This window comes from Zootoca vivipara, chromosome 6, assembly GCF_963506605.1.
Source record: "Zootoca vivipara chromosome 6, rZooViv1.1, whole genome shotgun sequence".
Classification (NCBI taxonomy): domain Eukaryota; kingdom Metazoa; phylum Chordata; class Lepidosauria; order Squamata; family Lacertidae; genus Zootoca; species Zootoca vivipara.
Window position 1 is genome coordinate 59,854,850 of NC_083281.1, and position 16,744 is coordinate 59,871,593.

Below are 16,744 nucleotides of genomic sequence, written 5' to 3' on the forward strand. Positions count from 1 at the left end.
ACTGAGGTTTACTTGCGACAGTGTCCCTATTTATTTTTTAAAAGTCATTACAAACGTGGCATAAAAGCTGCTGGTTTATATTGGAGGCTAAATATGCAATGGGGTCAGAGGTGTCATATTAGTGTCGATTAGGGAGTCCCAAGAATGAGCTTCAAAAGCTGGCCAAGGGCCTGGGAGGTTGGCCTATCTTCTGCCCAGCAGAGAGCTCTGCATTCAGGGGGGAGTGAGTTGGAAAAGCGAAGCTGTTTGCCTGGTTTCCCTGACCCATGGAAAGGAAAGCGGCATTTTCCTATGTAGGGGGACCCCTGACCGTTAGGTCCAGTCGTGGACGACTCTGGGGTTGTGGCACTCATCTCGCTTTACTGGCCGAGGGAGCCGGCATACAGCATGACAAAGCGCTTCTGGCAAACCAGTACAGCACACGGGAACGCCGTTTACCTTCCCACCAGAGCGGTACCTATTTATCTTTGCACTTGCACTTTGATGTGCTTTTGAACTGCTAGGTGGGCAGGAGCTGGGACTAAACAACGGGAGCTCACCCTGTTGTGGGGATTCGAACTGCCGACCTTCTGATTGGCAAGCAAGCCCTAGGCTTTGTGGTTTAGACCACAGCACCACCCGCGTCCCTGTGGTAGGGTCTCCTACTGCCCTCCAAAAATTGCACAATGGCACGAATCCTTGGATCTGCTATCCCAATTCAAACAACCAGCAGGTTCTGCCCCTTTCCGCTTTCTGTTTTCCTTCTGCGTTGCCTTTTCTTGGTACGTCACATTCTCACTTTGCACCTGGCAAAGGTTGAGAGAATTCAGGGCTACAAAAGCTGCTCATTCCTCCAGCACCACCCGCTCCCTTTGGTCTCCTGGGCAGTTTGTGCAGAAGTGAATTCCTGACTTTTGCAAGAGTTTGGGATCCTTGTTGAGTCTGGAAGAAGAGCGAAGGCATAGCATGGCACAGCACGGCACTTGTTAATATTCCACCCCAAGCCATGCAGAAGGGGAGCTTGGCATTTTCAGCATTCCCCACTGACAATGGCAGCTTCTGATTGAAATGTTTTGTCTCCCACTTGACAAATTCATTATTGCCAGTTCACAGGCTCCTTCCTCTTCAAGGCCTGTGGGATAATGTTACCTTTGTATTGAAAGCGTGTGTGCATGGAAGAGGCCAGGGAGGAGGTATAGGGATGTGCAGTGTGCCTGTGACCCTGCAAGGTCATTGCAAAGGAACACAGAAAGCTCCCTTATAATGAGCCAGTCCATTGGTCCATCTAGCTCAGCAATGTCTACACGGACTGGCAGCAGCTTTCCAGGGCTTCAGACCAGTGTTTATGTGGCCCCTTTCACAGTCCCCACTTGGAGATGCTAGGGCCTGAACCTGGGACCTTCTGCATGCAAAACAAGTGTTCTTATCAGTGCACTATAGTAAGATAGAGAACATAGCAAGCTGCCTTATACTGAGTCAGATCCTTGGGCATAAGAAGTGCCTGCTGGATCAGGCCAATAGTCCATTTGACCCAGCATCCTGTTCTCAGTGGTCAACCCATTGCCTGTGGGAAGCCTGCAAACAGATTTTGAGCACAAGAGCACCCTCCCCTCCTGTGGTTTCCAGCAGCTAGCATTCAGAAGCATTACTTCCTCCAACTACAAGGGCAGAACACAGCCACCATGGCTAGGAGCCACTGAAAGCCCTCTCCTCCATCTAGCTCAGTCCTGTCTACCGTGACTGACAGTGACTCTCTGGGGTTTCAGGCAGTGTTCTCTCCAGGTAGGGCTGGAGATGCTGGGATTGAGCCTCCGACCTTCTCCATGCAAAGCATCAAGGAACTTGATAAGACTCCCTGAATTGCTCTGCGTTTTCCTGGAACCCTAGTAGAGAGGGAGAGGAAGACCTTCCTCATTACCCACCAAGGCAGAGGATGTCCAAATTTAAGAAAAGAGGGCAGGTGAGCCCCCCCCAAGTAATCACTATGTTTAAAAAGAAGAAGAGGGGAGTGGGAAACCCCAGGATCACCTGAGCCCATTGTTCCAGAATGGAAGCAGGCGACATGGGAGTGTCATTGGAGTAAGAGTCGCTCCTGGCTTGCCCCATTCTAAAACTGAAGAGCAGATTTCAATCTATGCTGTTCTGCACCTTACAAATTATGCTAATCCTTTTAAGACTTCTCTGATCAGACCTCATTTGCGCAGGAGCAAAATGCTTGCTTTTGTTCTAAAGATTGCTTTCGTAGGGTCCTATAGGTTGCATCTGTGCCATACATATAAAGCACATTTAAAGTTCATGACTTATCTCCAAGAATCCTGGGAGCTGTAGTTTACCCCTCACAGAGCTACAATTCCCAGCACCCACATCAAACTACAGTCCACATGGTTCTTTGTGGCCACATATGAAAAGCTGACCTGTCACCAGTACAAAAAAAATCCAGGAAGTTTTCAGACATGTGGACTGAAAACGTTTGCATGACTGCTGGAGTAGTCTGGGCCATCAGCTGCACCACCCCTCTCCTCCTTTGCCACCACTGGATAATGCAGAATGCATTTTGTTTCATTATATTTTATTGTGCCTTTTTTAAACTGTGATTTCCTTTCTTTGTTCTGCTTTATGCACTTCTGGTTTGGTGCAAAAGCTCCAAGCCAGGAGCTACCCTGCAAACCCACTTTGTAAATCATATTTCCTTTCCCCCATATTTATTTGCAGAGGAGATGGCTCTTTCAGTATCACTGCAAAACTTTGCTTATACCTTTCTTATGGAAACTGAGCGAAATATTTTGTTGCCACTGCTGGGAATAGACATGGACAAGCAGGAGATAAAGCAGGCTATGCCAAATTCTGTAGTGGTGGATTGCTTGAGACAGCCCCTAAAAACCAACCAAAGAGTTGGCCAATGCAACTATCCTCACAACCCACAGAGCCCGGCCATGTGCTGGGAACTGTCACTGAACACCACTGCCCTCTGCTGGATGGCAGGGTTATCCTTTAATGTGCTTAGCCAGCCTCAGGCATCTGGGTAGAATTGCCCATTTGATGCTGCCTCCTTGTTTGAAGGGGCTTCTCTTACTGCTTTCAAAAGCACTCTTTGCTTCCACAGCTTCCTTTTGTTTCTCTAGCTTGAACCAAGCTCCCTCCTTAGGGGCAATGCACTTCTGGCTCCCACTGACACCTGACTCACCGAGGGGCTTTGAAAAGGGCCTGCTCAGCCAGAAACATGCTTGTTTTGCTTGAATGTGAGGAGGCTCAAAATACTGCTTTGTTTTTGGTTAACTTTGTGTACCTTTAAAGCACATTGCCCCCTCCCCCTCCTGGGAACAATAGCGTTGAATTTTAAGAACATTATAACCCAAGAAGAGTCTTGTCTGATTAGACCAAAGGCCCATCTAGTTCAACATCCTGTTTGCACAGTGGACAACCAGAATCCCCAAACGGAATCTCAGAAGCAGAACCTTCTCACTTGCAATGCATACCCACCCCCAACATTTCTCCAATGGAAATAGGGAATGCCTAAGGAAAAGTGGGACATTACTGGATCAAATCAGAAACCGGGACAGCTTCTGTAAATCCTGGATGGTCCCTGGAAAATAGAGACACCTGGAGGGTCTGAAGTCACTTGTGATTCCCAACAGCAGGTATTTAGGATCATTAATGCATCCAGCACTCTTGGCTAGAATCCAATAGGCTAGCCTTAGCCTATTGATTTATTTAAAACCATTTATAAACCGCTTAATAGTTTTAAAATCTCCAAGCAGTGTACTATACTGTATACACATTCTCTCTCTCTCTCTCTCTCTTTTTTAAAAACAACCATTATTAAAATGTATTTGCAAGCCATTGAGGTACTTCTTTCTAAACAATCAAGCGGGCCATAGATTTTATGAAATAAATAAATATCACAGCCTAAAATCAATAAAAGGTCAACAAAAAAGCATTCTAAAAAATGTAATTGAGTGATTCAAACAAATAAAACAGGGTCTAATCTTACGGTTCCAGGAAAGGCTGGTGCAAACAGATGAGTCTTTACAAGATGTCTGAAGCAACTGATGGTTACTGCTTCACATATGGCAGAGGGAAAGGCAACGACAGGTTGCTGGAGAATGATGAAGCGTTGTTGAATTATTTAACCGGAATCTGCCACCCTGGTATCGTCAGCCAAAAAAGTGGGATTTAAAAACAAGCCAGCGAATAAACAGAACGAGCGGAAAAGGCACGCTCCGAAAGCATGTGCCACTATTTGGAAACAAATCCGTTTTGCAGCTGCCTGGTGCTACGGCCGCAGCCACAGGTAGCTGACAAAGTGTTACTCTGCCTGATTTCCCTCAACCAGAGTGGCAGAGTGGAGGCAAAGAGGCAAGCCCCCTTTGCAGCTGCTTTTGGAGCTGGCAGATGCGCCCAACGTTCTGCCATGTGTCTGAAAGCAGAGCCAGAGTCTCGAAAGCACAGGGCTGTGCCAAGGCCGCTCACGTCTGCCACACAACACACATGCAGCAGGAATCCCCTCATAGCTTCTGCAGTCCAATAAGCTTTCTCCACGCCAGGCTGGCCAGCACGCCTGCAGTGGTGCAGGGCCTCAGCTGTCTCTGCCCTGACTTGAGGACCTATCTCCAATCCCAGGTGTTGGGAAGCTGCCTCTGGCTCTGCTAGCCATTGTGGCTAAGTAATGGAGCCTCTGTGTGCAGAAGCAGTATACCTCCAAATGTCAGAAGCTGGGGGAAATAGCCAAGGAAGTCTAGCATCTTCCTGCCCCACTTAAGGGATTTTCTAGATGGCCACTCTTGGGAAGAGAATGCAGGACTAGAAGGTAAATATTTTCTGCCCTCCGGTGTCATTCTGAATTTGAAGAGTGGCTTGCAGATCTAATAAAAGAAAGAAAGAAAGAAAGAAAGAAAGAAAGAAAGAAAGAAAGAAAGAAGGAAGGAAGGAAAAGGAAAGGAAAGGAAGGAAGGAAGGAAGGAAAAGGAAAGGAAAGGAAAGGAAAGGAAAGGAAAGGAAAGGAAAGGAAAGGAAAGGAAAGAACAAATTATCCATAAAATTCAATATTTTTTTTTAAGTCAAGCTAAGTCTACACATGTGTGGAATGATGAGAATGAGATGTGATCTAAAAACAGCAGCAGATTAACCTAAGTGCAAAGGAGGAACCACAACAGTACAAGAATATCCCAGGGTAAAGTCTAAATCCACAGAGCCTACTACCTTGCTGACACTAAGCAGGCCTGAGTCTGCTGATGGGAAACCACTTGGGAACCATGTATATACCATCTTGTATCCCAGAAAAGTAGGATATGAATGTAAGTTTTTTTTAAAAAAATGAAAGCAGAAAAAACAGAGGATTAAAAAGATTAGGGTAGATAAAAAGGTCTACATTTGGTACTGAAAACACAGTAGGTTTGGTGCCTGACATGCCTCTCAAGCAAGAGAAACCATAGGCTGGGTGTCACTACTGAAAAAGCCCTCATCCCCATTCACCACCCACCTCATCTCAAGTGGCAAGGGTACTCTGAGATGTGCCTTTGAAGATGCTCTATAAATAATGTTTAAAAGGTAGAAAGCCCCAGTGGAAAAAAAGGACTGTACCGCTTAAGGATGAAGGTGAATTGCTCTCTAATGTCTGATTTTTTTAAAACACACACACACACACACACACACACACACACAACCTCTCTGCAAATAGAGAGCTAGCAGGTCAGGGAGAAAGGCCCTTTTATGGCTCTGCTGTTGTGTGTGCAATTTTTATGAAGTCACAGCGAGTTTTTAAATATAAGGGGGCATTTAAATCTGAGACCTCCCGTCTCTAGTCTGGTGGCACAGTCCATTTTCCCACCTCAGGATTCTAACACCTTGTACTTGAAGTGTGTGTAGACTAAGCTTGACGTAAAGGGCCCTAACAAGTGTACAGTGTTTCACAGATGTGTGAAGGGGCAACAAGGGTTTGGCAGTCCCAAAGGCTGATCAATTATACATCACACCTCCAGGAAGAAGAAGAAAAAAATCATGACATTGACTTAAAGATCACAAGGCCTTTATACCAGAATACTCTAGGGGCCTGCTTAATTGGCGTTTTCGTTTCTGAGCCTTTAGGGTCTCTGTTCCAGTCAGGTTTGCAAGCTGCTCTGTGCATTTGTGATGGGCTTGACATAGGCCTTGTTTAAATGAAAGCTGAAAACAGGGAGATTTAAGATGAAACTGTGCTCTGGAAGACTTCTGTAGGGCATAATTCAGGGAAGCATCTGGGTGAAACCCTTTTCTGTCCTCTGTTTTTGAGAAGTACTCTTAAACCATTGAGTGGTGGGTTACTAAAATAGTAATATTTAAATAAATGAATAAAACACACATGCCTCTAAATTTGTGAAGACCCAGGAGCAAGACTAAAAACATATATTGTTGCAGCACCTCATGCATTGCTGATGCATTAAAAAATTTATACCTAACAATATTTGAAAGAGAAAACTATGTATAAGAAAGCACAAAAGTGAAAATCTTTTCAGCTTGAATGTATTTTTAAAACAAATAGTTCCACAACTCTGAAAGACTCCCTTAATATTTAGACATCATTAATACATATTTTTATTATCCCGCTATTATAATCTCACTTCAGAAACATAAACAGGACCACAATCCAGAGTTTACATAAAATTCCGATTTTAATGAACATAAGCAAATTCTGTGTTTCAAGTGTCATGTCAGAGAGGCAATGGGGCTGATCTCTTTTGTGTCCTTGGAACAAAGGAACATCACTTAAAATACTGTACAAAGATGCATAAACTTTGCATATGTGCAAATTTAGTAATAATTGCTATAATTTAAATTGAAATACAACATATATCACTCCAATGGGCACAACTACGACCAGGTGATCTGTGTGCCTGCTCATTCTGCTGCCAGGTGCTAAACTGTGGATGGACAGCTTCAAGGTGCCTGACCACATATTTACAGTATATTTAAATGAGACTTGGACCAGAAAGTCCTTCAAACCCAGCTGCCCTTCAAATAGATGACTGTGCACAGATCACATGGTCAGCACTTACGAGTCTATAGTACAGTATAGCAGTGCCAACCAAATTGTAAAAGATGGCAAGTAAATTCTAATATTAGGCACAGGTCCGATGACGTGGGGAGGAGGGCAGCAAAACAATATATGATGAGACACTGATGAGGGTGCTGCTGAATGATTATTATGCATATTATGGTGCGTTTGTTTTCGCGGCAAACCAAATTCTGCAAATTCAGCGATCAAATGGCAGTTTTGTACGATTCTGAGCATGTTGAGAACCCCCGAATTGTGATCCTGATCCTCTTGGCTCAACACATGAAGACGTCATAGGCAATGTAGCAAAAAAAACGTCATCACAGGACGCCAATGACATCAGATCGGACTGGGGCAGTGTCGCCACCCTAACATCCAGTGACGACGTCAGGGCTCTGCATCGACGTCACGCGCGCGGGAGCTGCCCTCCTTCCCCGACACCTTCGCCGTCCCACGCATGCCCCGGAACTCGCGTGGCCGCTCCTCGTTTGCACGGGGGACGTCGTTGGCGGACGGACCGGCAGGCTGAAGCACGAACGCCGTCCGTCCGTCTTGATTTGCGGGTGAGAACAAAAGCGGGGATGGAAGCGGAGGCTGACCCGGAGAAGGGAAGGGGCTTCCGTCTTCTTCTCTGCTGAGGAGTGGAAATAATGACCGTCGGCGGGGTGAGAGGAAGGTGTCACTGCTCTTTCCTTCCCCTCTCTGGTCCCTGAAAGTGAAGCGGGGACCTTTCATCTCCACCTCCACCCGCCCCCTCCCCAGCCCAGGCGATGCACCTCCTGTCTCTTTAGGTACATTAGTTAGTTGACGCCCTGGGCTCCTTCGGGAGAAAGGTCCGGATATAAAGGGAATAAATAAATATTACCCCCTCTACACATTGGGCGTGGGGGCGGGGAGGTAGTAGGGTTTTCCTTTTCCTCACCCTCCATCTTCCAGCACCCCTCTTACCTGACCACATTTTGCAGCTAAAGTCCCCCTTCCTCCACCATTTCTCTCTCCGTTCCAGGAAAAGCTTCGTTTGCTGAACCCTTGCAGTTAAATTGCACGGGAACAGGGCTTATTTATTTCTTTTCTGGACCACCGTTTCCTCCAAGCAGCTCAAGATGGCATGCATGGTCGTCGTCGTCCCCCCCCCCCAAAAAAAATAATCCTCACAACAACCCCATGAAGCAGGCTAGGTTTAGAGACAGTGACTGGCTTGAGGTCACTCAAAATGAGCTTCATGGCCAAGCTGGGATTTGAACCCTGTTCTCCCAGGTCCTTTTCCAACCCTCTTAAGTGCTACACCACACTTGGTTGTGGTAGAGGGAAGTGGCAACCCACAGCCTATCCCTCTGTGTAGGAACTATTTATTTGTCTCTATGGGGGATATCTATCTGATGGCAATGCTATCTTTTGTGCTGTGCTTTTGTTTCTATGAAAATGTTAGATCAACAGTAGGGGTACCCCCATTTTCTTGCCTGTTGACCCTCCTTGGGGGTCACATTAGTTTTTTACAGCATCATGATCCCTGTTTACAGTGCAGGTCTTGCCAGTTAATTATAAAGCACAGCATGGGTAAACTGGAAGAGGAAACTGAATTCCCTTCCCATGAAGTTTTGGAGACTCCAATATTGGCTAACTCCCACAAGAAGTAGTGACGACCACTAACATAATAATAACACTAATTATTATTATTATAACATTAATGTCTTTAAAAGAAAACAAGGCAAATATTGTCACAGGGATTGTGCTGATGTAATTAGTTTGGGAAATTGATAGAGAATAGTGCTATCAATGGCTGCTAGCTATGATACCATAGCTATGTTCTATCTCCAGTGTCGAAAACAGTAATGCCTCAGAATACCAGTTGCTGGGAATCACAAGTTGAGAGGGTCATGTTTCCCTCAAGTCCTGCTTCCCCAGAAGCAACTGGACATCATGAGAGCAAGAAGCTGAACTAGATCAGCCTTTGGAAGAGATAAAGTTGCGACCACACTTGGAATGCAGTTCTGGTCTGAAAGCAAGTATCATAGAGCTGGAAAAGATGCAGAAAAGGGCAACCAATAGCTTGAACAACTTGTGTTTAAGAAAAGGTTACAAAATTTGGGTTGTTTTTTTTAGTTTAGACAGAAGGTGAATATGGGGGCACGTGACAGAGGTATGTACAATTATGCATGATGTGGACACAGGGAAGGTTATGTCCCTTCTCATATTACTAGAACCCAAAGGTGTCATCTAGTGAAGCTGAATGTTGGGTGATTCGGGACAGACAAAAAGAAAGATTTTGTCACACAGTCAAATTATGGAATTTGCTGCACATTCATGGAAGATAAGGCTGTTAATGGCTACTAACCTATGTATTGTCCAGTATGATAGGCGGTATGCCTCTGAGTACCAGTTGCTCAGGAATATGACGGGAGAATGCAGTTGTACTCATTTTCTGCTTGTGGTCTTCCCATTAGGGCATTTTATTCACCACTGAGAACTAGATGGGTTTACGTCTGATCTAGTAGGGCTGTTCTATTCTTATTAAAAGGGTGGGAAATTAGCATCATTTCACAACTCTGGTTGTGAGAACAGAAGGTTAATATGTATAAAAGGGTATCTAATGTGTGCCAGATTTCCTGAATTTGGCTGTTTGTGTATATACACAGAAAATCCTTTGATAATTCCATTCCAGTGTAGCAACTCGCACCATAGTATTTTCTGCTGAGGATACGTGGCCTATTATGGGTTGGTTCCATGCATGTGGAAGATATATAAGATATACACATTCCCAATTATCACCCTTGTTAACAGGTCTCACACACACCTTCAGCAGCAAGAATTTGTCTTGGGGAGGGGGCTTTAAAGTTATAAAGAAGGTGATTTGGTTTTTGCTAACGAACCTCATTGTTAGGTATACACACACACACCTTTTTAAAGTTGTGCTGCTAGGCTAGGGAGGAATGTGTGAAATGGAAAGAGGGTAAGCTGCTGTCATCGGATGTGTTTTTCCTTCTCCACTGGTGCGTGACACATTTGGTTAAAAGCCCTTCCCACGCAAAATCAGCAGCTTCTTTCAGAGTGGTTTAAAAAGTGGAGAATGTTGAAGCCAAAAAGTTTATGGCTTTTAGCTTAGAGGAAATTAAGGCGGGTGGAGAGAATTAAGCTTGTTGTCAGCGGTTATGCACATTAATGCGTACAACTTGGCCAAGCTGGGCTTCATATTAAAACCACACCTTGTTCATTAATGCATTGAATCTTGGAAAGTTTTTCCCTTTGAGTTTTTAAATTTAATTGTGAGGTGGCTATAAACAGTCCTATAAATTGCTTCAGTTCCTGTGAGCAGCCCCCCAACATGCCATCTTACACTTTTCCCTTCCACTCGGTTCCTGCTTAAACTTTCAGCTTTGTTACATCCTCTGGCTTAGTGTTCCTTAAGTGAATCGCCTGGATGCATGGAAACACCTCACATTTTTGCTGTTTTGTGCCAACATTTTCTGCTGGGTTACATCACTACAACAGTACTGCTGAGCCCTAATTACCTCCTATCCCAGGGTTTCCCATTCTTAATGTTGAAGATGAAACACATCTCTAGATCCAGCAAGATCACTTCTCTTGTTGGACCGATGTCTGTTAAACTGAAAACACAGTATACTTCATGGCCCATCTTGTATCCTGAAGGGCAAAGTCAGCTTTGAGACCAGAGCACTGGGGTGCATGATATTTTTCTGGCAGCACTTTTGTGATGAGAAATTATTATTCAGTCCTACAGAATGCTGCATGTTTTTTCTTTACAATAAAGTTTCCATTGGCGGTCTTTGATCTGAAAGGAAACATGTCTTGCAGGGTGATACCATTGCCCTTCTTGTGTGTCTTAAAAATCTAAGAAGAGCCTGCTGGATCAGGCCAGTGGGCCATCTATTCCAGCACCCTGCTTTCACAGTGTCCAACTGGATACCCAACAGAAGCCCACAGGCAGGACTGAAGTGCAGCAGCTTCCTTCCTTCCTATGGTCTTTTGAGCTGATCTTTTGTTCACGCTCTGCATATTGACTGAGTTTTTCTTCTTCTTCTTCCTCCAGCACCACAGCTAGCCAGGAGGCACCAGAGAAATGTTAGGCTCCTTGTTAATTTCAAATAGGAGCTATCTGGCCAAATGTCTAGTTCGTGGCTTATGCCTTCCAGTCTGGGACTCCTCTGGCCTAAGCGCTGCTCACTGCATCTTTAAAGGCCTACATACTAGCAGGACACCTTGTCATGGACAGATTGCTCCTGTCTTCACCAGAGCACTGGCCTTTGGAGATAAAATTGCCATTGTTGACCAACATGGAGAGCACTCCTACAAAGATCTGTACGCTCGAAGCCTCCATCTATCCCAGATGATCTGCAAGACTCTCGGAAGCTCGGGCGGAGACTTGAAGGGTGAACGGATTTCATTTTTGTGCCCCAATGATGCTTCCTATGTAACTGCACAGTGGGCTTCATGGATGAGTGGAGGCACAGCTGTTCCTCTTTACAGAAAACACCCTGTGTCGGAATTGGAGTATTTCATCAAGGACTCTCAAAGTGCTCTCCTTGTTGTAGAGGAAGAGTATGTAGAGAAGGTCACCCCTAGTGCTGAGAAACTTGGGGTTCCTGTGCTTTCGCTTCCCAAATCTGGGAGATGTGGCTCAAAAGTGGACGCATCCCTTCTCAAAGCCAGTTGCCCCATTTCAGAGTGGAAGGGCAGGGCTGCCATGATCATTTACACAAGTGGCACAACTGGGAGACCCAAAGGTGTCCTCAGCACCCACCAGAATGTCCAAGCTGTGGTGAGTTTATTCTTCACCTGCTCAATTGCGGCTCACTTAGGAACCTGTTTTGTTGTGGATGGGCTCAACTGGGGAACAGTAGTAGTAGGAAAAGAGCGGTGCCTCTGAGTCTGTGTGGGGCGATGTTTGTTTGTTTGTTTGTTTGTTTTGTACAATTTATATACTGTTTGATTGTTAAAAAAACAAAAAACCTCTGTTAATCACAGCCATCATCCCTGTGTTTAGGATCAGGAGCAGAGCTCTAGGACAGGTTTAAACACCATCACTCTAATTTTTAAGACACTTCCCAGTACTCTGCTGTATTTCTTCCCCTGCAGAGCAGAGGTGACAGTTCCAGCTTGGAGCAGTTTCTTCTCTTACCCATTTGCATTTCTACAAGATGACTACAAAGGCATCTTGAAAAGTCTGTTTACTCTTTAGCTGTGTATCCCCAAGGCAGAAAAAATCCATTAGCTCCCTGAGCAATTAAAAAAAAAAGTTGGAAGTTTTAAGTCTTGCTGACTGCCATGGTAGCGCAAGGTCTCTGCCTGCAGTGGATAAAATGTACCTTTAGGGAGGCAGAAACACACAGACATTGTGGCTTGAGCAAATCAAAGAGATTGGAGCTCTTTTCTCCATACATGCTCCACAATCTGTGGGTTTCTGTTGTTCACAGATAATGGTTAAGAAACACTTTTCTTTCTCAGCAGTAATAATAATAACAACAAAAACAATAGCAACTAAATTCTAACAGGGGTTGTTTGTTTTTTTTTTTAAAAAAAAGCACCAATCACATGCCTGCTTTTTCTGTGGCTCATGGTAAAATGGGCTGTTGGCCCTCCTGACAAGGACCTGAACAAAGACTTGCTGTAGAACAGGGCTCAAAGCAGACACACCGGCTGCAGTCTAAATCCAGCCAATGTTTAGTCTAAAGCTCTTTTCAGAGGGGATGGCAAAGAGGTAGCAGGTTGATGCAGAAGGAGATGCTGTAGATGCCCTCTAAAAGTGTCTGGATGGATAAACTGTATTTCTAACACACCTTAAAGGTTTCCTCTTCTATTCTTTTCATGTCTCCCACTGACAGTAGTCTAAGCTCTGGGGCCCTCACTTTTGAAACAAATGGCGTGCATGCTTGTTTGTAGCCTCTACTCCTAATGCTGCCTGTTTAAATTTCTTTGCAGATAACTGGGCTGGTTAACAAATGGGAGTGGACAAAGGATGACATTATTCTCCATGTTCTGCCTTTGCATCATGTCCACGGGGTGGTCAACAAGCTGCTATGTCCCCTCTGGGTTGGCGCAACATGCATTATGCTTCCTGAGTTCAGCGCAAAGGCGGTAAGTTTGTCAGGGTTGCTGGGTGGGGGGCTGCCACCTGTCTGCTAACCTTTCAGATGAATTGCTGCAGGAGACTTTATATTAGAGTGAGGATGGGGTGGGTGGGGGTGGGCTTGCTGTAAATAGGCTCTCACAGCAGGTAACAATCTCTTCCAGATGAGCAAAAATGGAAGCCTTTGTAAATTAAAATAAACAAGAGTGGGATCTTTTCTTTCAGACTGGAAGTGTGCAATGAATGATAAATATAATAATTTTGTGGTTGGCTAAAGAAAATCTTAGTGGTCCAGTATCTTTTGTGTCATGACCTCAAAGGTGCACAGATTGTGGTTTATTGGCCCAAATGTGTTTTGAGTCAATTGTCTCTCTTCATTGGAGTAACTAATTTGACTTTTCCAACGAATGACCAAAAACACCTTCCCATCATGTACCCATCACCTGCGCACCTTTTGAGGTTTCCTTTCTGCATCCCTTCATTTGCTGCCCTCCCATCTTTCCTTTTCTGGTAGTTTTTGTGGTCTTCCTTCAAAATGATGTTGTTACTTCATGCATGTGAAGCAGGTTCGTGTCAAAACAGTGGCTGTATTGCTCAGTACAAGAGGTGTACCTTGGGCTCCCTTGCTTTCAGAATGGCAATGGGTGCTGGGACCAACTGTCTCCCATCACTTCTATGACTTTCAGAGAGAGGAAGGTGAAAATACCCAATGCTCTTTTAATTGAAAAGGCCTGTAACTCTATGGCAGAGCGCACACTTTGCATGCAGCAGATCCTGGGTTCAATCCCTGGTATCTCCAGGCAGTGCTGGGAGTGACTGGAGTGACTGGTCAGAAACACTGGAGAGCTGCCACTAGATGATGGGTCAGTAGTCCGACTCACTTTAAGGCAGATTCCTGCATTTTCATTCTTGTACTCCCCTTTCTCTACTCCATTCTTTTAAGTAGTAGTCTCTTAACAAAAACCCTTGGCTTTACCATGTCCAGGCTCTGCTGCCTTTCTTTGTAGCCTTCACCTTTCAATGGTTCTTGTTGCTCTGATTGGCTTGGGCCATGTGTCATGTGGTGAGTCCTAAAGGCTTCAGAGTTCTTGCTGCCCTAGGTAAGATTGGCTGGTTGTCTCTGGTACTTTGTATACAGCCAGTGCTTTCTGGCTCTGATGTGTTCTGCAAATGTTGATTCATTCATCCATGCCAACACTAAGCAGTAGATTTTTCCCTTTGCTCCTAATAGCTTAGCCTTGCCTCACATATACCAGCCCAATTATTACATTTGACTGGAATGGCGCAGTTAAGGGTGGCCCATGATATATGCCTGGCTTCTTTAAGATACAGAGGATATGTAGTGCATCGATGCCTCAGTTGTGGATCTTCTTGCCCGCTACTATCAAGCAAGCACCAGCAGTGCTGTGTTTTCAACACCTGCCCAAGACCATTCTGTTTACACAACCCTTTTCTGATGTGCAACTCTGGCATCAGTTATTGTGTATCGCTGTCCAGATGTTGATAAAGCTTTTTTTTTTTAAAAAAAAATGGTGCTTTACGGATGTGTTACATTCACTGCCAACATGCATTTTTCCACTGTGGTATATAAGCCAATAAATAAATAAGCAAATAGGGGAGAGGTTTAGCAAAATGGAGACGCCCTTGGAATTTCAAAAGAATAAAGGGCTGCAAAGTCAAACTGCCCTTGCCAGCTCAGGAGCATGGAAGTTCAGCTAGCATCACTTCTGTGCCTGTGTTTTGCTTCCCTCTGGCTGGAAGTGCAGATATTGCAGCAATTCCTCAAAGGGTAGTTGTTCTTTTAATGGTATGGTATAGTTTTATTTATCTACTGCTTCTATGAACAGCATTAATAAACATTATGAAAGAAATACACACTAGAAATGTATATTTCTCAGAGAAAGAGACAAACAGGTCTGGCTGATCTTCTGCTGGCATGGCCTTTCCCATGCTTTTGACAATTTCCCAAGGAATAAGTGAGTCCCACCATGTGCTCTTTCTAGCCAGTTCAGTGCCTTGTGGCAATGGGGGTGGCATTAACAGGAAGGACACCCTGTACTGGTTGGCCTCTCTCACACCCAGAGATGGTTGTCCTTTTGTCACCCATTGCTGTGATGATGGAAACTCTGTGCCAGATGTTGAGATCATGGCTCTGCAAGAGGAGACAGCTTTGATGCGCGCTCTCCATCCCTGGAGACAGCGCCACAGTGGAGCAGATGAAAAGCACAGCAGCAGCCCCTTCATCAGTGCTTGTGATGTGAGATGGTATTGAAGGAGATGAAGAGGCCTGAGCATTTGGCAATGGCATTTACACCAAGGTGCCAAACCCACTTAGATTATTTAGAAGAGGAAAGGGGTCGTTTTCTTAAAATGATCTGTCTGTCAGGTAGGAATCCAGGTGCTTCTAGGAACAGTGAAAATTTCATTCCTGTTGTCTGGATTCCCAGCCAAAGCTACTGTTGGGAAGAGGGGCATATGAACACCCTTCTTAAAGTTATTAGCCCTCCCTCCCCAACCTGATGCATTCCAAATGTTCTGTTTTGAGTGCTGGGAGGTTGATAAATTTGACAGGCTTCAAAGGAGAGTTGCAAGGGTGATAAAATGTATGGGGCCAAATCCTTTTTAAGGATTGATTGGAGAACTTGGTAATATTAGGCTGAACCAGCAAGTACAATCTGCCAGTGTCAGGACTGAGGATCTGTGGGAGGTTCAGCTGACGACCAGGCTAGGAAACGAACTAATAGCCAGGCCAAGCCAGGCCCAGGAAATACTATCCTAGCCCAGGCAAAGTCCTACACTGAACTGGAAGCTTTAATAGTCCTTCCTGTTGAGGAAAGCCAATGGCCAGCCTGATTTCTAGTCTGGTGGTTCATCACATGATGTAGCTGTGTACAGAACTGTGGGTTCCCCCTTCTAATCACAGAAGCATCAGCCCCACTGAAATGTAATCTGCCTCCTTCTAACATGCAAAACAGTTTTAGCAAATGCTGCCTGCCTGCAGTGTATTGCACAGACACATGTTCTAGAACACGTATGTGTGGGCAGGGGTCCAAGGAGAACATCGAGTGGCATTCAACCAGAGGCCTACGCAGAATAGACCCATTGAAGTTAATGGACATGACTAACTTAGGTTCATTCATTTCAGTGCATCTCCTCTAAGTAGTTTAGTACCACGCAGTGTTTCCAAAGTAATTCCCCTTGTGTGTATGTGAATCCTGCGCTACTAAGATACTGTTTGCCCCTTACAGACTTGAGTTTTTCTGCATCTCCTTCCCAACATCTGCATGTTGCAGCCTGTGTTCTGGTGGGTGGGGAGAGGGAGTCCAAACTGATGTGTGCTGACCAGAGAGCTCAGTGGAGTCTGACAAGCAAGGGCAAGAGAGGGCACCAACTCGAGAAGGTTAAGCGATGCCCCCACTTGCCCTGCCTTGGCCCAAGAATGGCTGGCCAGGGACCAGCTGCCTGGCCTGTTCTTTTCCGCAAGCTCTCTGGTGCAGTAAAGGCCTTGGGAGGACTTTATGTGCCTTTTTATTTTTGTTTACTTTCCCCCCGTTTCTCTATCCTTTTTGTGAGGGCCTCCCGAGGGAGTAGGAAAGTGGTTTGATTGACATGACAAAGGAGGTGCAGGAGGGTAAATCGGGCTTTCTTAC

The 16,744-nt window shown here is 45.1% G+C and overlaps 1 protein-coding gene across 8 annotated transcripts in view; it reads left to right on the plus strand.

The window, feature by feature from the left end:
- The first annotated feature begins 7,487 nt into the window (after nt 1-7,487).
- ACSF3 (acyl-CoA synthetase family member 3) overlaps nt 7,488-16,744 on the plus strand; it is a 68,477-nt gene continuing 59,220 nt past the window's right edge. For 2 of the 8 annotated variants that reach the window (XR_009557791.1, XM_035118958.2), the window contains exons 1-3: nt 7,506-7,800; nt 11,058-11,786; nt 12,947-13,102. Coding sequence is in view for 7 of the 8 variants with exons in the window: in XM_035118958.2 (XP_034974849.2) it covers nt 11,088-11,786; nt 12,947-13,102 (855 nt within the window). In the remaining variant the exon portion in view is untranslated. Of the gene's footprint in view, nt 7,801-11,057; nt 11,787-12,946; nt 13,103-16,744 lie in introns of all 8 variants that reach the window. The other 6 variants (XM_035118956.2, XM_035118954.2, XM_035118957.2 and 3 more) reach the window with 6 other exon arrangements.